Source organism: Pristis pectinata, chromosome 40 (genome assembly GCF_009764475.1).
Source record: "Pristis pectinata isolate sPriPec2 chromosome 40, sPriPec2.1.pri, whole genome shotgun sequence".
In the NCBI taxonomy this organism is placed as follows: domain Eukaryota; kingdom Metazoa; phylum Chordata; class Chondrichthyes; order Rhinopristiformes; family Pristidae; genus Pristis; species Pristis pectinata.
The window spans coordinates 1,837,865-1,859,909 of record NC_067443.1 but is presented as its reverse complement, the minus strand read 5'-3'; the positions used below and the strand labels follow the sequence as shown (position 1 = coordinate 1,859,909).

At 56.8% G+C, this 22,045-nt stretch overlaps 1 protein-coding gene across 1 annotated transcript in view; it reads left to right on the top strand.

The window, feature by feature from the left end:
* The window catches only part of LOC127587389 (A-kinase anchor protein 13-like), a 50,707-nt gene that overhangs the window by 17,173 nt on the left and 11,489 nt on the right, over positions 1-22,045 (top strand). Inside the window, exon 8 of the mRNA XM_052045688.1 lies at positions 5,740-5,860. Coding sequence (XP_051901648.1) covers positions 5,740-5,860 — 121 coding nt within the window. The remainder of the gene's footprint in view (positions 1-5,739; positions 5,861-22,045) is intronic.

Below are 22,045 nucleotides of genomic sequence, written 5' to 3'. Positions count from 1 at the left end.
GATCCAAAACGTCGACAATTCCTTTCCCCCCCACAGATGCTGCTCAACCTGCTGAGTTCCTCAAGCGGATTGTTTGTTGCCAGAGGAAGTGGTTGCTGATTAAACGACATTTAAAAGACACTTGGACAGATACGTGGACAGGCAAAAATTAGAGGGATACGGGCCAAACGCGGGCAAATGGGACCGGCTTGGATGGGAATCTTGGTTGGCACGGACCAAGGGCCTGTTTCGGTTGTGTGACTCTCTGACCCTAAGTGCCCAGGACATTCCGGGATGCATGAGAGGGATCAGAAATGGACAAAATGGGAAAAACAGGCAAGAGTTTAATCCAAGATGCTGTAGGGCGGGAGCAAGAGTCTTTATTCCTTTATTCCTTGGAGCACAGGACTACGAGGGGCCGACCTTATAGAAGGGTTTAAAATCATGAGAAACATAGATAAGGTGGACAGTAACAGGGTAGGGGAGTCCAAAACAACGGGGCACAGGTTTAGGATGAGAGGGGAAAGGTTTAATAGGAACCTGAGGGGCAACTTTTTCATCCAGAGGGTGGTCCGTATCTGGAACGAACTGCCAGAGGAAGTGGGTGAGGCAGGTTAACATTAACAACATTTAACGGACACTCGGACAGGTCCACGGATGGGAAAGGTTTAGAGGGATACGGGCCAAACGTGGCCATATGGGACTGGCTTAGATGGGAATCTGGGTCAGCATGGACCAGTTGGGCCGAAGGGCCTGTTTCCGTGACTCTATGACCGGGGACATGGATGCAGTTGGCCATTCTGCCCCCCTCTTCCTGCTGCTCCACTCAATACCATCACGGCTGCTCTTCTCCCTGCACTAATCCCAGGTCCCTCAATTCCCTTCACAACCAAACATCTAACGATCTTGCTCTTGGATGTTCTCGGCGACTCAGCCTGCCAGGGGAGAGAATTCCACAGGCTCCCCACTCACTGGGTGAAGAAATCTCTCCCCATCTCCATCACCCAGAGGGTGGTCCGTATGTGGAACGAGCTGCCAGAGGAAGTGGGTGAGGCAGGCACAACAGTATCACCTAAGAAGCACTTGGATAGGTACATGGAGGGACGGGGCTTGGAGGGGAATGGGCCGAATGCAGGAAATTTGGACTAGCTGGGTGGGCACCGTGGTCGGCATGGACTGGTTGGGCCGAAGGGCCTGTGTCCATGCTGTACCGCTCTGTGATTCCATGACTCCAAGTGTGGGTGAAACTGCTAAAACAAAAGACGGGGCAGGAAATCTCAGGGGGGCTTGTCTGTCAGGCTCCCAAATAACAGTTAACACGTGGGGTCCAGGTATAAAGAATAAATTAGAGTTTTTGTATAACAAGGGTAATACAGTGACCCCGGGGACTTTAGTGCACAGGTAGATCAGGTAAACTCGATCAACGGTCAATGAAAATGAAAGTCAAAAGAAAAACCCGCAGATGCCAGAAACCTGAAATAAAAACTGGGAACTTCAGGAAACACTCAGCAGGTCAGGCAGCATCTGTGGAGAGAGGAAGCCAGTTAACGTTTCTCTCCTTCCCAGTTCTGACAAAAGGGCTTTGGTCCAGAAACATAAAACATTTTCCCTCTCTCTCTCTCTCTCTCTGTCTCTCTCTCTCTGTCTCTCTCTCTCCATGGAGGCTGCCTGATCTGAGTGTTTTCTGCGATTTCACATTTTGGTGTGGAGTGAGTAAGCAGAGGTTCTCGTGAGGGGGGAGGTTGGAGAGCCCAGAGGGAAGGACGTAGTATTCTGTACTGAGAAAGGGTTAATTTCTGAGCCTACAAGAGGTTTAAGGGGCCTTCGGGGAAGAGTGATCATAATATAATGTTGCTTTATATGAAGATTAATGGTGATTTAAATCAATCTGTAAACTGACTATTAAATATTTAAAAAAATGTAGGCATGAGGTGTAAGTTGGTTATCGTGGACTAGGAGACCACATGAAAATGTATGACAGTAAATGAACAGTATCATAGAGTCACACAGCACAGAAACAGGCCCTTCAGCCCAACTGGTCCGTGCTGACCAAGATTCCCATCTAAGCCAGTCTCATATGGCCACGTTTGGCCCGTATCCCTCTAAACCTTTCCCATCCGCAGACCTGTCCGAGTGCCTTTTAAATGTTGTTAATGTACCTGCCTCACCCACTTCCTCTGGCAGCTCGTTCCACACACGGACCACCCTCTGGGTGAAAAAGTTGCCTCTCAGGTTCCTATTAAATCTCTCCCCTCTCATCTTAAACCTGTGCCCGCCAGTTCTTGATTCCCCAACCCTGGGGGAGAAAAACTGTGCACATTCACCCTATCGATGCCCCTCATGATTTTAAACATCTCTATAAAGATGCCCCTCAGTCTCCTACACTCCAGTGAAAACAGTCCCAACCTGCCCAACCTCCCTCCATAACTCAGTCCCTCGAGTCCCGGCAACATCCTCATAAATCTCCCTCTGCACTCTTTCCAGCTTAATGGCATCCTTCCTACACCAAAACTGTACACAATACGCAAAATGTGGCCTCACCAACGCCTTGTACAACTGCAACATAACGTCCCAACATCTGTACTCAGTACCCTGACCGATGAAGGCCTGTGGCTAACCTTTGAAGAGATAATACAGAGTTTACAACAACCCGCACAAACTGAACAGGAAAGGTGGACCGGTCTTGGCAAGTAAAGAGACAGTATAGATAGTAACAGATCTAAGAAAGGGCGTATAGTGTTACCAGTGACCTGTGGGCTGGGAGCATGTCAGAATTCAGCAAAGGAAGACTACAAAATTGATGAGGGGAGTAAAAATTTGGTAAATTGGTTTATTACTGTCACATGTACCAAGCTACAGTGAAAAAACGTTGTTCTGCACGCCGTCCATACAGATCCATTCATCCCATCAGTGCATTGAGGTAGTACAAAGGAAAACGATAACAGAATGTGGAATAAAGTGCTACAGTCACAGAGAAAGTGCAGTGCAGGCAGACAATAAGGTGCAAGGGCCACGACGAGGTAGATCGTGAGGTCAAGAGTCCATCTTATCGTTCAATAGTCCTATAACAGCGGGATAGAAGCTGTCCTTGAACCTGGTGGTACGTGCTTTCAGGCTCTTGTATCTTCTGCCCGATGGGAGAGGGGAGAAGGGAGAATGTCCGGGGTGGGAGGGGTCTTTGATTATGCTGGCTGCTTTACCGAGGCAGTGAGAGGTGTAGACAGAGTCCGTGGAGGGGAGGCTGGTTTCCATGATGTGTCCACAACTCCCTGCAGTTTCTTCGGGCGGAGAAGTTGACGCATGTGAACACGGGAGTAGGCTTGCGAGACGCACAAAGACGGACTCTTTAAGAACTACAGATGTGTGAACAAGGATAAATTACTTTGGGTCCCTTACAGACAGTGACAGGAGGAATTATATTTACGAATTAGGAAGTAGCAGAGATAAACAGACATGGAAACCCTCTCAGGGGTAGTGAGCGGCTGGTGTGAGTGCAGAGGTGAAAGATATTATCGCTTGTTCTCTCCTTGCAACTCCGGTCCCAGGAACGTCCCCGTGAACCTTTCCTGCCCCCTCTCCAGCTCAGTGACGTCCTTCCTGCAGCTGGGTGGCCAGAACTGTGCCGATGGAAGAACGTACAGGGAGGTGGGGTCAGGGCTGAGGTGACTGAGCAGTGATAACGGAGGGGGAGGTTGCAGTGGATCACCTGGAATCAGGGATCCACTCGGCCCATCTTGCTCCACCTATCCCGGCAACCCTACTCCAGCCAATGAAACGACCACATGGGAAACTGGTCCAAAAGCTCTGACTCATGGGACATTGTAGGCACGTTGAATCCAATGTTGGCTTAGTGCTGGGAGACCGTGTGACGGTGGAGGGTTTCTTTTTGTGTGATTGGAAGCTGGTGACCAGTACAGTACCACGGGGTTGGAGCTGGGACCCTCACTTTTCTATATTGGGTGTGGATGTAGGAAGAATGATTAGTAAGTTTGCAGATGATCTGAAAATTGGTGGTGTTGATGGTGAAGGGGGGGTAGTCAGGCTACAGAGTGATGTTGATCAGCAGGTAAGTGGGGCAGAGGAATGGCAAATAGAAGTTAATCCTGATAAGTGTGAGGTGATGTACTTTGTGAGGTCTAATAAGTATTGAGGAACAGAGGGAGCTCGGTGTACAAGGGTAGGACACACACCATGAACGGTGGGGAGTACTGAGGAACAGAGGGACCTCGGTGTACAAGGGTAGGACACACACCGTGAACGGTAGGGAGTACTGAGGAACAGAGGGACCTCGGTGTACAAGGGTAGGACACACACCGTGAACGGTAGGGAGTACTGAGGAACAGAGGGAGCTCAGTGTACAAGGGTAGGACACACACCGTGAACGGTGGGGAGTACTGAGGAACAGAGGGACCTCGGTGTACCAGACCAAGGATCCCTGAAGGAGGCAGCACAGATCAGGTGGTGAGGAAGGCGTGCGGGATCCTTGCCGTCATCAGCCGGGGCGCAGAATACAAGAGCAGGGAGGTTCTGGTCCAACTTTATAAACCGTCGGTCAGCCCACAGCTGGAGCACTGGGTGCAGTTCTGGTCACCACACTACAGGAAGGAGGTGACTGCACTGGAGAGGATGCAGAGGAGGTGCCCCAGGACGGTGCCTGGGACGGAGCATCTCAGTTACGAGGAGAGAGCGGAGAGACTGGGTCTGTTCTCCCCGGGGCGGAGGGGGGACCTGACAGAGGGGGACAGAATGAGAAGCATACATAGGCTGGAGAGTGGGAAACTTTTCCCCAGGGCAGATGTGTCTAAAACCAGAGGTGGGTTTCGGGTGAGGTTTAGGGGGGATCTGAGGAGGAATTTTCTACCCCCAGGTGGGGGGTGTTGGAATGAGCAACGCACTGCCTGAGGGGGAGGGGGAGGCAGAGACCCTCCCGACATTGAAGAAGTATCCGGACGAGCACTTGAGTCACCAGGGCAGGGAAGGGGACGGACTGAGTGCTGGGGAATGGGATGGGTGCAGATGGGTGCCGGCCATGTTGGGCCGAGGCACCTATTTCTGTGCTGTGTGAGAGAGAGAGAGAGAGAGGGAGAGGGAGAGGGATGGGAGAGGGAGGGAGAGAGGAGCAGGTTGGGGGGTTTTGTTGAAGGATATTACTGGGTGTGGTGGGTTGGCAGTTTTCCGTTGCCCTGATTGAATGGCCCCCTCTTGTTCCTGGAGCTCACTGCTTCCCGTCCACACCCTGGGATCAACCTCCCCCGGGAACGTTTCGGCTGAGAGCCAGCGAGGGGCAGATGTCGGGATCACTCTGGAGGAGGAGTAGGCCGTGGGTTTGTGGCTCAGGGGCTGGGCCGTACCCAGCCGTCGCTGGAGCCCTCGTCTCCGTCCCCGTCCCAGCTGGAATGTTCGGGCCGTCAGAGGCCTCCCGGGAGGGAGGGGACTGCGGACGATGCCCAGGGTGGAGCAGGTTAAGGGGAGGTTCAGTGGAGGCCTTCGAAATCAGGAAGGGCCTTGACGGTTTCCACTGGCAGGAGGGTCAGGGACCCAGGGGCTGAGGGTCCAGGACAGGACAGAGGCCCAACATCAAGGCCTCAGGCTAGGCCCTTGACCAGTTTGGGCCCAGCATCAAGGCTTTGGGCTGGCGCCTGGGCCGAGATTTGGAGCCTGAGGCCCGCAGGGTGAGGTTGGCCTGGAAACCGCTCCCCCCCCCCCCCCCCCCCCACCGCCACAGCGTCCCGGCGCGCTGACTCTGGGATCTCTCCTCAGACACGGCAGCGGGACCGGCAGCCGGGGAGAGTCCGGGGAGAGCCACGACCTGGAAGCCAGCCGCAGACACAAGATCCACCGCACCATCAGCTTCCTGAGGAGGGTGGCCGGCAGGAGTAAGGTCAGTTGGGTGGGGGGGATCGCTGGCGTAACCATGGAAACGCTGAGAGTGTGGTGGGGGGGGGAGGAGGAGGAGAGCGTCACAGTGAGGGCTGAGGGGGATCCGGTGTGTTGTACTGAAGAGTGCGGCCTGTATATGTGTAATTACGGTATGAAGTGCGGCCTATATCAGCGTACGTCACTGCGTTGCGGAGACCGGTGCGGCCTACGTCACTGCGCTATGGTAACTGGTGCGGCGTACGTCACTGTGTTACGGAGACCGGTATGGCGTACGTCACTGCGTTACGGAGAATGGTGCAGCGTACGTCACTGCGTTACGGAGACCAGTACGGTGTACATCACTGAGCTACAGAGACCAGTGTGGCGTACGTCACTGCGCTAAGGTAACCGGTGCGGCATACGTCACTGCGTTACGGAGACCAGTACGGTGTGCGTCACTGAGCTACAGAGACCGGTGCGGCATACATCACTGCATTATGGAGACCGGTGCCGTGTATTTGGCTGTGTTTTGGTGATGGGTGCTGCGTATTTTGCCATGTTTTGGTGATGGGTGCTGCGTATGTCACTGTATTACAGCAAGGACTACAGTTGGGTTTGTGTCTCACCCCCCCCCCCCCACCTACTGACCTGCCCCAGGCCTTGACAGGGTGGGTGTGGATAACAGATTTCCCCTTGTGCGTGAATCCAGAGCCAGGTTTCACCGTCTACAAACAAGGGGTGGCCCAGTTACTGCAGAGAGAAGGTGAAGACTCTTCTCCAAGGTTTGTGACTCCCTTCCTCCGAGGGCAGTGGAGGCTGGGTCTGGGGAGGTGTTTAAGGCAGAGGGAGGTCAGTTCTCGATCAGCGAGGAGGTGAAAGGTCGGGGAGGGAGGGTGGGGTTGGGGTTACAGTTAGATCGGCCGTGACCTGATAGAACAGGACAGCAGGACTGGAGGGGCCGAGTGGCCTCATACTGTCCTCAGTCCCTCTGTTTGCATTTCAGTAGCAGCTGTGGGATCTGTCGTGTCCACCAGTCGTCTCCTTGCTGGGCAACGGGGAGCGTTGGTCTGGGTTTGTAGCTGGAGCGGGTCTCAAAATGTTCACCCCGCGCCAGGTCACATCCTGGATTGTATGTGTGTGTGTGTGTGTGTGTGTGTGTGTGTCTGTGTGTGTCTGTCTGTCTGTTTGTGTGTGTCTGTGATTGTGTTTGTCTTTGTGTGTGTGTGAGAGTGTGTGTCAGAGAGAAAGTGTGAGAGTGTGTGTGTCTGTGTGTTTGCATGTGTGTGTGTGTTTCTGCGCATGTGTGTGAGCATGTGTGTGAGCGTGAGTGTGTGTCTGCATGTGTGTGTGTGTCTGTGTCTGTGTGTGTTTCTGCGCGTGTGTGACTGTGTGTGTTTGTGTCTGTGTGTGTGTGTGTTCGCGTGTGTGTGTGTGAGTGTATTTACAGCTTCTCATCCACTGACCACCCTCCCTGAGGTGCAGTTATGGGATGGGCGGGGGGGGGAAGGGTAGGTACTGGTCTACTGGGACAGACCCAGCAGCAACTGGGAGTCAGGCACTGCTCTCCGGCCAGGACGTCCCAGGAGATGGCCGTGGGGAGCTGGATGGAGCCGGGAAGAGGCTGTTTCCCTGGGACGGGACTGGAGGAACTGGGGAGCAGGGGAGGGGTGGGGATGGGGGGGTGGTGTCTGCTGGGCCTGAGTGCGTGAGAGGGAGCTGGGCTGTGGAGGTGGGAAGGGGGGGGAGGTGGGGGAATGGTAGGGGCTCCCTCAGGGAGCTGCTGGGACCCTGTGCTGGGAGCTGATTCTGGAGATGGTGGGGCTGCGCCCCCTCCCTCAACCCAGATCACACACCCTCCCCCACACAGCCCGCCTCCCTCCTCCCCCACGTCCACCACCCCTCACCCTCCCCCACCCCCTCCATTATCAGTCACCTCTACCCCACTTCCCCTCTACTCCCCTTCCTATCCCCCCTCAGCCCCATCCCCCTACTGACCCCCTCCTCCTCTCACCCCTCCCCCACCTCAACCCTCCCCCACCCTCCCTCCCATCCTCTCCTCCCCTCCCCCTCCCATTCTTCTCCCCTCCCCATTCCCCCCTCTACCCCTCCCCATCTCCCCTCCCCATCCCCCATCTCCCCCTCCCCATCTCCCCCTCCCCCTCCTCCCCATCTCCCCCTCCCCATCTCCCCCTCTCCCTCCTCCTCCCCATCTCCCCCTCCATCTCCCCTCCCCATCCCCCATCTCCCCCTCCCCTCCCCCTCCTCCCCATCTCCCCCTCCCCAGCTCCCCCTCCCCCTCCTCCTCCCCATCTCCCCCTCCCCCTCCTCCTCCCCATCTCCCCCTCCCTCATCTCCCCTCCCCATGCCCCCATCTCCCCCTCCCCATCTCCCCTCCCCATCCCCCATCTCCCCCTCCCCTCCCCCTCCCCATCTCCCCCTCCCCATCTCCCCCTCCCCCTCCTCCTCCCCATCTCCCCCTCCCTCATCTCCCCTCCCCATCCCCCCATCTCCCCCTCCCCATCTCCCCTCCCCTTCCCCCCATCTCCCCCTCCCCTTCCCCCCATCTCCCCCTCCCCATCTCCCCCTCGCAATCTCCCAGTCCCTGGTTCCAAGCACCACCCCTCACCCAGCCCCCATCTCCCCTTCCCACATCTCACCCTCCCCCACCCCCAGCTCCCCATCTCCCCCTCCCCATCTCTCCCATCTGCTCATCTCCCATCCCCCCACCTACCTCTTCACTGTCCCATCTCTCTTCCCCGATCTCGCCCCCACTCCCCCACCATCTCCCCCTCCCATCTCCCCCATCTCCTCCTCCACCATCTCCCCACCCCCATCTCCCCTATCTCCCCCTCAATCTCCCACGCTCCCCCATCTCCCCCTCCCCCATCTCCCCCTCCCCCATCCTCCCCCGCATTTTCCCCAACCCCTCCCCCACCCTATCTCCCCATCACCCCTCCCACATCTCCCCCTCCCCCTCCCACACCTCTCATCTCACCCCCCCTCCCCCATCTCCCCCACCCCCATCTCCCCCCTCCCCATCTCCCCCACCCCCATCTCCCCCCTCCCCATCTCCCCCACCCCCATCTCCCCCACCCCCATCTCCCCATATTCCCCCTCCCCACACACCCCTCCCCCTCCCCCTCCCCACTTCCCCCTCCCAACCTCCTCCTCCCCTCGTCCCCCCATCTCCCCCCTCCCCCTCCCCATCTCTCCCTCTCCCCTCCCCCTCCCCTCGTCCCCCCCATCTCCCCCCCCCATCTCCCCCGCCCCTCCTGGCTCCAAGCCCCGCCCTCTCTCCCGCAGGCCCCGCCCTCCTATGACGTGCACGTAGCCCCGCCCGCGGTGCCGAGGCCCCGCCCCCCGGCCCGGCCCATGTGCGGCCGCCCCGCAGCGTCCGGCAGCCGCCATGTCCCGCGCCGAGCGGAGCCGCCACATCGCGCACAAGGTACGGAGCCGCTCCGGGGCCGGGACCGGGGCCCCCCCCACCCCCTGCTACCCCCCACCCCATCCCCACCCCCACCCCCACCCCCCACCCCCGGCCCGGACCCCCGCCCACCCTCCCCGGGGCCGCTTTGTCTGCGTCCCGGCTCTCGGGACTCGGCGACCGGACCCGCTCCTCAGCCCCCCCCCCCTCACCCTCCCCTCCCTCCCCCCTCACCCTCCCCTCCCTCCCCCTCACCCTCCCCTCCCTCCCCCTCACCCTCCCTCACCCCCTCCCTCCCCCTCACCCTCCCTCACCCCTCCCTCCCCTCCTCCCCTCCCTCCCTCCCTCACCCTCCCTCCCCTCCCTCACCCCTCCCTCACCCCTTCCCTTCCCTCCCTCACTCCCCTCCCTCCCCTCCCTCACCCCCTCCCTCCCCTCCCTCACTCCCCTCCCTCCCCTCCCCTCCCTCACCCTCCCCCCTCCCTCCCCCCCTCCCACCCCCTCCCCCTCCCCGCCCTTTCCCCCCCTCCATCCCTCCCTCCCTCCCCTCCCCTCCCTCTCTCCCCTCCCTCCCCTCCCTCTCTCCCTCCCCTCCCTCCCTCTCTCCCTCCCCTCCCCCCCCTCCCCTCCCTCTCTCCCTCCCCTCCCCTCCCTCCCCTCCCCTCCCGCCCCTCCCCTCCCTCCCTCCCCTCCCCTCCCTCTCTCCCTCCCCTCCCCTCCCTCTCTCCCTCCCCTCCCCTCCCTCTCTCCCTCCCCTCCCCTCCCTCTCTCCCTCCCCTCCCCTCCCTCTCTCCCTCCCCTCCCCTCCCTCTCTCCCTCCCCTCCCCTCCCTCTCTCCCTCCCCTCCCCCCCCTCCCCTCCCTCTCTCCCTCCCCTCCCCTCCCTCACCTCCCCTCCGTCCCCTCCCCTCCCTCCCCTCCCCTCTGTCCCCTCCCCTCCCTCCCTCCCTCCCTCCCCTCCCTCTCTCCAACCCCTCCCTCCCTCCCTCCCCTCCCTCTCTCCATCCCCTCCCTCCCTCCCCTCCCCTCCCTCTCTCCCTCCCCTCCCTCTCTCCATCCCCTCCCTCCCTCTCTCCCTCCCCTCCCCTCCCTCCTCTCCCCTCCCTCTCTCCCCCCTCTCTCTCCCCTCCCCTCCCCTCCCCTCCCCTCCCCTCCCCTCCCCTCCCCTCCCTCACCTCCCCTCCCTCACCTCTCCTCCCTCCTCACCCTCCCTCCCTCCCTCCTCACCCTCCCTCCCTCCCTCCTCACCTCACCCTCCCTCCCTCCTCACCTCACCCTCCCTCCCTCCCTCCTCACCTTCCCACCCTCCCTCCCTCCCTCCTCACCCACCCTCCCTCCCTCCTCACCCTCCCTCCCTCCTCACCCTCCCTCCCTCCTCTCCCTCCCTCCCTCCTCTCCCTCCCTCCTCTCCCTCCCTCCTCTCCCTCCCTCCTCACCCTCCCTCCTCACCCTCCCCTCCCTCCCTCCCCACCCACCCTCCCACCCACCTCACCTCACCTCACCTCACCTCACCTCACCTCACCTCCCCACCTCCCACCTCACCCCTCCCCTCCCCCTATGTCCACTTCCTTCCTCCTCACCTCCATTTCCCTCCTCCTCACCAACCCCCCCTCCCCCAGGCATTTCCAGCAGACTCCTGAGCCTTTGTTGTGATGAAGCTGTGTGTGGGTGTGGAGGAGGAAGGGAGGGGAGGAGAGGTGTTCAAAGATTCCTCTTTTACCTCGATAGAGCTGGTCTCCTCGGGGTGGGGGTGAGGAGGGTGCGTGTGTAGAGGGGGCTGAGGGAGCGTGGAGCTGCCCTGTGTTGGGTCTGCACAGAATACAGAGCCCCGGGGCTGTGGGTATGCGTGGGGTTGGTGGGGGGTTTGCCTCTGCATATGGGGGACTGGTGCTGTGTTGGGGGGTTTGGTGTCGGGATCGGTCCTGCGTTGGGGGGTTTGGTGTCGGGATCGGTCCTGTGTTGGGGGGGTTTGGTGTCGGGATCGGTCCTGCGTTGGGCGGGTTTGGTGTCGGGATCGGTCCTGCGTTGGGGGGGTTTGGTGTCGGGATCGGTCCTGCGTTGGGGGGGTTTGGTGTCGGGATCGGTCCTGCGTTGGGGGGGGTTTGGTGTCGGGATCGGTCCTGCGTTGGGGGGGGGGTTTGGTGTCGGGATCGGTCCTGCGTTGGGGGGGGTTTGGTGTCGGGATCGGTCCTGTGTTTGGGGGGGTTTGGTGTCGGGATCGGTCCTGCGTTGGGGGGGTTTGGTGTCGGGATCGGTGCTGCGTTGGGGGGTATGCAGTGCAGGTCAGCAAGCAGCAGATGCAGTGCGAGCACCCATGTCCATGGGTCCTCTGTGTCCAGGGGCTTCCCCTGCCCCTGATGCTCGCTCCTAGAGTCTCGGGATTTAGAGCCGGACATTGTTGTCTCCTACCCTCCCCCCCCCCCCCCCCCCCCCCGCTTTCATCCACCCCGCCATGCTCTTCCAACACCCCTCTCCCCCCTGCTCCTGCCCCTCTTCTGTTCTGCCCACAACACTCCGCGCCCCTCGCCCGATCAAACCCCCACCGGCCCCCTCCCCCAGTGCCCACCATCAGATCTGGCTCAGGCTGCCAGGGAACAACAGCTCAGACGGGGGTGGGGGAGGGTTGAGGGGGTGGGGGTCGGCTCGTCATCTCTGGAGCTGTTGTGAGCAGCTCGCTGGGACCCTGCAGGCGGACTGTTTGATGGAGTGAGCAGATCCAGCAACGGTCTGCAGTACAGGAGTCTCCAACACACGCTGTGCTTGGACCGGCCCACACCCCACACATGTCTGGTCTCTTTGAAGTCATACATTCCAGTGATTCACAGAGCAGAGAGCGTCTGGTATTCACCCTCACCCTGAACAAACAGTGACTGTACAGTTACACAGTGAGTGACCCTCACCTTGAACAAACAGTGACTCTGTACAGTTACACAGTGATTGACCCTCACCCTGAATAAACAGCAACTCTGTACAGTTACAGTGAGTGACCCTCAACCTGAATAAACAGTGACTCTATATATTTACAGTGAGTGGCCCTCACCCTAAATAGTGACTCTGTAGTTACACAGTGACCCTCACCCTGAATAAACAGTGACTCTGTACAGTTACACAGTGAACTCACCCTGAATAAGCAGTGACTCTGTACAGTTACACAGTGACCTCACCCTGAATAAACAGTGACTCTGTACAGTTACACAGTGACCCTCACCCTGAATAAACAGTGACTCTGTACAGTTACACAGTGAACTCACCCTGAATAAACAGTAACTCTGTACAGTTACAGTGACCTTCACCCTGAATAAACAGTGACTCTGTACAGTTACACAGTGAGTGACCCTCACCCTGAATAAGCAGTGACTGTACAGTTACACAGTGACCCTCACCCTGAACAAACAGTGACCCTCACCCTGAATAAACAGTGACTCTGTACAGTTACACAGTGTCCCCACCTCTGTTGTCTGCTTGCCGCTCCGTTTTGCTGATGGCTGTCTGATAATCCTGTACACTTCTGTCCCCGTGTGCGGTCCCCTGGATTGGTTCAACAGGTCGGATGCAGAACGGGGAGCAGGCCGCGGGAAGGATATCCCGCATGTTTCGGAGGTTCAGCCTTGCCTCTGGTTTAGGTGCAGTTCCAGGAGCCTGTTCTCAGAGCGAGGGAGCTGAGCTGGAGGGGTAGTGAATGTGTCCCTCAGCTGTTGGAGGGTGGAGGGGGTGAACAGAGGACAGGGGTGCTGGCAGGAGGTGGGAGCAGTCCCCTCGTCTGGGGGGACTGAGTCGTGGAGTTGTTCAGCACAGAAACAGGCCCTTCGGCCAAACTAGTCCGTGATACCGATGTACGCCGGTCCCATTTGCCTGTTTGGCCCCTGCCCCGCCACACTGTTCCTATCCATGGACCTGTCCAAGTGTTCTTTGGATGTTCCAATGCTGCCCACCTCTCCCACCTCCTCCGGCAGCTCATTCCATACACCCACTGCCCTCTGTGTGTGAGGACATTGCCCCTTGGATCACCCTTGAACTCTTTTCCCTCTCTTCTATCAGTCTCTCCCTCTCACCCGCCAGCCTCGGTCTCCAACTCCCCTTCCCTCCCCAGGCTTCATCTGCCCATCAAATCCCTCCTCACCCGGTTCCACCCATCACCTTCCAGCACCCCCATCTCACCTCCCTCCTCCCACCCCCACACTGAACACCTTCCACTCCACTCTCAGTCCTCGATCTGGAACGTCGACCATTCCCCTTGCCTCCACAGCCGCCGCCTGACCCGCTGAGCAGTTTGTTTTCTGCTCCAGATTTCCGGCGTCTGCAGTCTCCTGTGTCCTCACTGAACCCATGCCCTCGAGCTCTGGACTCCCCTGCCCTGGCAGGGTCGGTCAGTGGGGTGAGCTTGTGATTCTCTGGCCTTCACAATGGAGCCATCGATAGGGTGAATGCGCACAGTCTTTTCCCCAGGGTTGGGGAATCAAGAACCAGAGGGCACAGGTTTAAGGTGAGAAGGGGGAGATTTAAAGGGGATCTGAGGGGCAACTTCACCCAGAGATTGGACAGGCTGGGATTTTATTCCTTAAAGCGTAGGAGACTTGAGGGGTGACCTTATGGAGGTGTATAACTCATGAGGGGCATCGATAGGGTGAATGCACACAGTCTTTTCCCCCCAGGGTTGGGGGATCAAGAACTGGAAGGCACCGGTTTAAGGTGAGAGGGGGAGAGATTTAATAGGAACCTGTGGGGGCAACTTCTTCACCCAGAGGGTGGTCTGTATGTGGAACGAGCTGCCAGAGGAAGCGGGTGAGGCAGGTACATTAACAACATTTAAAAGGCACTCGGACAGGTCCATGGATGGGAAAGGTTTAGAGGGATATGGGCCAAACGCGGGCAAATGGGACTGACTCAGATAGAACCATAGAACACTACAGCACAGGAAACAGGCCATTCGGCCCTTCTAGTCTGTTCCGAAACGTTATTCCGCTAGTCCCACTTACCTGCACCCAGTCCATAACCCTCCAGACCTCTCTCGTCCATGTATCTATCCAATTTATTCTTAAAACTCAAGAGCGAGCCCACATTTACTACATCAGATGGCAGCTCGTTCCACACTCCCACCACTCTCTGAGTGAAGAAGTTCCCTTTAATGTTCCCCCTAAACCTTCCCCCTCTCACCCTAAAGCCACGTCCTCTTGTACTTATCTTTCCTAATCTGGGTGGAAAGAGCCTGCTCGCATGAACTCTGTCTATGCCCCTCATAATTTTGTAAACCTCTATCAAATCTCCCCTCATTCTTCTGCACTCCAAGGAATAAAGTCCTAACCTGTTCAATCTTTCCCTGTAACTCAACTCCTGAAGACCCGGCAACATTCTAGTAAATCTCCTCTGCACTCTTTCAATCTCACTGACATCCTTCCTATAGTTAGGTGACCAGAACTGCACACAATGCTCCAAATTTGGCCTCACCAGTGACTTACACAATCTCACCATAACATCCCAACTCCTATACTCAGTACTTTGATTTATGAATGCCAGGATGCCAAAAGCTTTCTTTAGACGCCACTTTCAGGGAATTATGTATCTGAACTCCCAGATCCCTTTGTTCGTCTGCACTCCTCAGTGCCCAGATGGGTCAGCAGTTGGGGCGGAGAGCCTGTTTCCATGCTCTGTGACTATGATAAGGTCACCCCTCAGCCTCCTGTGTCCCAGTGAGAACAATCCCAGTCTCCCCTCAGAGCTGCAGCCCCTGGCAATGCCCTGGCCAATTTCTTGCTCCAGGGACTCGCTGGGTTGCTGTACTAGCAGCCTGCGGAGAGCGGATGGGCCGTGTGGCCTCCCCCCCCCCCCCCCCAGGCTGCGGCAGCTGTGAGCTGCTCGGCGGGACGAGCTGGTGTCTCTTCAGGAATGCGTGATGCACGCCTGACTCCGGGGGAGATCGACGCAGTCAGCTCGCCGACACAATGACAGGATGTGGGCTGTTTCACTTCACACTGACTCAACGCCACCTTCTGAGAAGGGGAGGCCTGTCGGCTGAGGCCTGGCTCTGGGCGAGAGCTGTGCCCTGCCGACGGTTGGTTTATATCTGGTCTGGCCCTATGAGAAGGCTTCAGTGTCTAGGTCTGTCCTGCGAGGGAGTGCAGCAAAAGCTTCTGAAATGGTGGGATTGAGGAGGAATTGTAAATCCTATCACATTGTCACAGAGTCACGCAGCACGGAAACAGGCCCTTCGGCCCAACCGGTCCGTGCCGACTGAGATGCCCATCTAAGTTATTCCCATTTGCCCGTGTTTAAACCTTGCACTGTACTGGTGTCATACGTCAGTAATGGTAAACCTGATTCTGACCTTTCCCATCCATGGACCTGTCCAAGTACCTATTAAATGTTAATGTACCTGCCTCAACCACTTCCTCTGGCAGCTCATTCCACATACGGACCACCCTCTCGGTGAAGAAGTTGCCCCTCAGGTCCCTATTAAATCTCTCCCCTCTCACCTTAAACCTGTGCCCACCAGTTCTTGATTCCCCAACCCTGGGGAAGAACACTGTGTGCATTCACCCTCTTGATGCCCCTCATGATTTTATACACCTCCATAAGATCACCCCTCAGTCTCCTACGCTCCAAGGAATGAAGTCGCAACCTGCTCAACTTCTCTCCATAACTCGGGCCCTCAAGTCCTGGCAACATCCTCGTAAATCTCCCTCTGCACTCTTTCCAGCTTAATGGCATCTCTCCTATAGCAGGGCGACCAAAACTGTCCAGAGTACTCCAACTGCGGCCGCACCCACGCCTTGTACAACTGCAACAAAACGTCCCAACTCCTGTACTCAGTGCCCTGACTGATGAAGGCCAGCGTGCCAAACGCCTTCTTCACCACCCTGTCTACTTGTGACGCCACTTTCAGGGAACCATGTACCTGTACCACTGGGTCCCTCTGTTCTACAACACTCCCCAGGGTCCTACTGTTCAATGTGAAGAGTCCTCCCGTTGAACCTGTCCAAATGTCCTTTAAGTGTTGTTAATGTACCTGCCTCAACCACTTCCTCTGGCAGCTCGTTCCACATACGGACCACCCTCTGGGTGAAGAAGTTGCCCCTGGGGTCATCTTTAAATCTCTCCTGTCTCACCACACCTGGGGTTTGGAAATGTACAAAATTCTCAAAGGGCGGGGGGGTTTTCCCTGGCTCCAGTGCCCAGTCTCAGAATGAGGGGTCGTCCGATCGGGACGGAGATAGGGAGAGAATTCTTCACCCAGAGGGGCGGGGAACCTGTGGACTTATCTCCCTCCGAGAGGCTCCGTCGCTGAGTACACTCAGGCTAGCGCGTGGCGTGTAGATCGTGGAACGTAGATCATGGAATGTGGAACGTAGATCATGTAATGTGGAACGTAGATCATGGAACGTAGATCATGGAATGTGGAACGTAGATCATGTAATGTGGAACGTAGATCATGGAACGTAGATCATGGAATGTGGAACGTAGATCATGTAATGTGGAACGTAGATCATGGAATGTGGAACGTAGATCATGGAATGTGGAACGTAGATCATGGAATGTGGATTGTAGAACATGGAACGTAGATCATGGAACATAGAATGTGGATCGTGGAACATAGGACATGGAATGTAGAACATAGGACATGGAATGTGGAACGTGGAGCCTGGATCGTAGAAGGTAGATCATGGAATGTGGATTGTAGATCGTGGAACGTAGATCATGGAACGTAGATCATGGAATGTGGAACGTAGATCATGTAATGTGGAACGTAGATCATGGAATGTGGAACGTAGATCATGAAACGTAGATCATGGAATGTGGAACGTAGATCATGGAATGTGGAACGTAGATCATGAAACGTAGATCATGGAATGTGGAACGTAGATCATGGAATGTGGAACGTAGATCATGAAACGTAGATCATGGAATGTGGAACGTAGATCATGGAATGTGGAACGTAGATCATGAAACGTAGATCATGGAATGTGGATTGTAGAACGTGGAAGGTAGATCGTGGAACGTGGAAGATGGAACAGCACAGGAACTGGCCCTTCAGACCACGTTGTCTGTGCTGAACATGATGCTGAATTAAACTAAAATCTTTGCCTGCACAACTTCCATCTCCCTCCATTCACATGCCTGTCTGAGAGCCTCTTAAAAGCCTCTTGAACTCCACCAAACTGCCTGCCTCCACCCCCACCCCTGGCAGCCCGTTCCAGGCACCCACCACTCTTTGCATTTAAAAAAAACTTGCCCCATACATCTCCTTTGAACTTTCCCTCTCTCACCTTAAATGCACGCCCTCTGGTATTAGACATTTCGACCCTGGGGGAGAAAGATTCTGTCTACCCTATCTATGCCTCTCATAAACTTCAGCTGCCTGGGCCCTAAGCTCCCTCCCCTAACCTCTGTCCCACCCTCTCCCCCATTAACATTGACCTACGCTGACACAGCATTTGGCTTCCTGACTTCGTATCTCTTTCCTGTGAAGTTTTCCCCGGAGAGTTTTATTTCTATACAAATGCACACAGCTGGCGGGGGTTTACAGTGTACTTGGCTTCCAGTTACATTACATCTAGTAATTCCATTTTTTTTGTGGGGGGTGGGGGGAGGAATCAGTCTGCCTCTGGCATTTAGTGTCTGTCCCTAACTGCCCCTTCAGAGGGCAGGAGGTGAGCTTCGATCTCGGACCGCCTCAGTCCGCGCGGGGCGGGTGCTCTCGGGGGAGACAGCTCCGGGACTTGGGCCCGGCGGTAGCGAAGGAAGGACCGATAGATTTCTGAGCTGGGACGCCTCGCGTGAAAGGGGGAGGAGGGAGCTGCGCCGGTGTGGTGGGCTTCAGGGTGTTCAGGCCTCCAGTCCCGCCGTGGGTGCGAGTGCTGCGCAGAGCAGATCTCACAGACATCTGAAGCAACTCAGCGGGTCGAGCAGCATCTGTGGGGTGTGGGAGTAAGGAATTTGTTGACATTTCAGATCGAGACCCCGCAACAGGACTGAGAGTGGGGAGGGGAGGTAGCCGCTGTAAAGAAGGTGAGACGGGGGCCGGGAGGTGATTGGTGATGGAGGAGGGGGGCGGGGTGTGATGGAGCCAGGTACAGTCACAGCATGGAAGCAGGCCCTTCGGCCCAACCGGTCCAGGCCAGCCAAGACACCCACTTGCCCACGTTTGGCCCTTATCCCTCTAAACCCTGCGAAGGCAGGGGGTGGGGCTGGGAGACAGGCAGGTGGGTGATAGATGGAGGCAGAGGCAGATGGGGCGAGGGGAGGGGTGGTTGGAGACGGCGGCTGGGGGCAGATCAGCAGGGCTCCCGGTGCTGGACCCTGAGGTGAGAATGGGAACCATTAGAGGAGAGGTGTATGGCAGGTGGAACCAGAGGGGGAGGGGATTGGTGGGTGGAAGGAACTAGGATTTGACACTGCTGGGTTGCAGAATATAACCAGCCAGTGCACAATCCATCTCATTATCAGCCTCGCTGAGAGCCCTCTCCCGTGAGAGAGCAGAGGGGTGAACGTCTCACTCCCCCCCCCTTCAAGTCGAGTTTATTACCATGTGCACAAGTATAGGGAGGTACAGGTACAATGAAAAACTTGCTCGAGGCAGCTTCACAGGCACGCAGGTACAGACAACACACGGAACATAAATTATACAAGACAGAAAAAGAGAAAAAACTGTGCAAAAAAGATGACACAATCAGGGAAAGTCCATGGTAGTGCATGAGGTGGTCCGTAGTGTCCCAGTGCTGAGGTGGGGTTAGGGTTGTGCCGGTTGGTTCAAGAACCGAATGGTTGAAGGGAAGTAGCTGTTCCTGAACCTGGTGGTGTGGGGACTTCAGGCTTCTGTACCTCCTGCCCGATGGGAGCTGCAAGAAGATGGCACGGCCCAGGTGGTGGGGGATCCTTGATGATAGATGCCACTTACTTGAGGCAGTGCCTCCTGTCGATGCTGTCAGTGGTGGGCAGGGCTGTGCCTGTGACAGACCGGGCTGTGTCCACTGCTCTCTACAGCCTCTTGCGTTCCTGTGCGTTGGAATTGCTGTACCAGGCGGTGATGCAGCCAGTCAGGACACTTTCAACAGTGAATGTTTTCTCTGGAGCGGCAGAGGCTGACAGGGGAGACCTGATGGAGGTTTATAAGATTATGAGAGGCACAGATAGAGTAGACAGTCGGTATCTTTCCCCCCAGGGTCAAAATGTCTAATACTAGAGGGCGTGCATTTAAGGTGAGGGGGGGGGGATGTTCAAAGGAGATGTGTGGGGCAAGATTTTTACACAGAGCGGTGGGTGCCTGGAATGTGCTGCCAGGGGTGGGGGTGGAGGCAGATACGATAGAGGGGTTTAAGAGGCTCTTGGATGTGCGGGGAATGGAGGGCATTGTATGGGTAGAAGGGATTAGTTGGGTGTTTAAGTACGTTTAATTAGTTCAGCACAACATCGTGGGCCGAAGAGCCTGTTTCTGTGCTGGACTGTTCGATGTCCTGTGCATCTGTAGAGGTTTGTTAGAGGAACCACCTCAGGCTCGAAGAAAGTAGTGGCCCTGGCGCGCCTTTGTTGTGATTCTTAGCTCGTGACCTGCTGAGCTTGGGGCTGGGTTTGTCCGGGGAGCTAGGGCCCCACCACAACCCCACACCCCCGACCTGCGCAGAGGGTCAGAGTTGTGCTGCCGATGGAGGGAGGTTTGCTGTTCTGGAGAATGCTCCAGACCTGGTCTGCACATTACGGGAGAGGTGTGAGCACCCTGGGGAGGGGGCAGAGGGGTTGGGTTGGGGTTTAACGAGGGCTGTCTGGTAGCTGTGAGGAGAGATGGGAGGGGCTGCAACTGAGGAAGCTTGAGTTGAGGTGTGTAAAGTTCCAGGGGCCCTGGGTAGGGTGAAGAAAGCCCGACGGAGGGCTCGGAGATCTCAAGGAACACCCAGCGGGTCAGGCAGCGCCTGTGGAGAGAGAAACACCCAACGGGCTCCTGTCTCACCCCCTCCTCAGTCCACCAATCCCCTCGGGCTCCAGTCTAACCCCCTCCTCAGTCCACCAATCCCCTCGGGCTCCAGTCTAACCCCCTCCTCAGTCCACCAATCCCCTCGGGGCTCCTGTCTCATCCCGCCCCCTCAGTCCACCAATCCCCTCGGGCTCCAGTCTCACCCCCTCCTCAGTCCACCAATCCCCTCGGGCTCCAGTCTAACCCCCTCCTCAGTCCACCAATCCCCTCGGGCTCCAGTCTAACCCCCTCCTCAGTCCACCAATCCCCTCGGGCTCCAGTCTAACCCCCTCCTCAGTCCACCAATCCCCTCAGGGCTCCTGTCTCATCCCGCCCCCTCCTCAGTCCACCAATCCCCTCGGGGCTCCTGTCTCATCCCGCCCCCTCAGTCCACCAATCCCCTCGGGCTCCAGTCTCACCCCCTCCTCAGTCCACCAATCCCCTCGGGCTCCAGTCTCACCCCCTCCTCAGTCCACCAATCCCCTCGGGGCTCCTGTCTCATCCCGCCCCCTCAGTCCACCAATCCTCTCGGGCTCCTGTCTCACCCCCTCCTCACGTGGTTCCAGCCCTTGCCTCACCCCCCACCTCTCTCCTCTGTACACGGTGAAACGTCGACAGTTCCTTCCCCTCCACAGACGCTGCCCGACCCGCTGAGCCCCTCCAGCGGACTGTGTTGCTCCAGATTCCAGCATCTGCAGTCTCCCGTGTCTCCCCTGTTTTTATCTCAGATTCCCAGCATCTGCAGTTATATTTTGAGTTGTCAGGGATTTGAAGTCTTTGGTTGAAGGAATATGTGGGGGTGGGGGGAGTGAAATATTGCATCTCCTGGGTGCCGGGTGTCTGGATCCTGCTGAGTTATAGGGAGAGGTTGGGCAGGCTGGGCCTTTATTCCTTGGAGCGTAGGAGACTGAGGGGTGACCTTAATCGAGGTGTATATCACGAGGGGCATCGATAGGGTGAATGCACACGGTCCTTTTTCCAGGGTTAGGGAATCAAGAATGAGAGGACACAGGTTTAAGGTGAGAGGGGACCTGAGGGGCAGGTTTTTCACCCAGAGGGTGGTCCGTATGTGGAACAAGCTGCCAGAGGAAGTGGGTGAGGCAGGTATATTAACAACATTTAAAAGGAACTTGGGCAGGTCCACGGAGGAGAAGTAATTGGAATTGGTTTATTGTTGTCACGTGAGATAAGATATCTTTATTAGTCATGTACATTGAAACACACAGTGAAATGCATCTTTTGTGTAGAGTGTTCTGGGGGCAGCCTGCAAGTGTCGCCACGCTTCCGGCGCCAACATAGCACGCCCACAACTTCCTAACCTGTACGTCTTTGGAATGTGGGAGGAAACCGGAGCACCCGGAGGAAACCCACGCAGACACGGGGAGAACATACAAACTCATAGACAGCGGCAGGAATTGAACCTGGGTCACTGGCGCTGTAATAGCGTTACGCTAACTGCTACACTACTGCGCCTGCCTGTGCATGTACCAAGATACAGTAAAAAAAACTTTGTTTTGCATGCCATCCATACAGATCATTTCATCACATCAGTGCCTCGAGGTAGTACAAAGGAAAACAATAACAGAATGCAGAATAAAGTGTTACAGTTACAGAGAAAGTGCAGTGCAGACAGACAATAAGGTGCAAGGTCATAACGAGGTAGATTGTGAGGTCAAGAGTCCATCTTATCGTTCAATAGTCTTATAACAGTGGGAAAGGTTTAGAGGGATACGGGCCAAATGCGGGCAAATGGGACTGGCTTAGATGGGAATCTTGGTCGGCAAGGACCGGCTGGGCCGAAGGGCCTGTTTGCATGCTGTGTGACTCTGTGAGAGGCAGAGA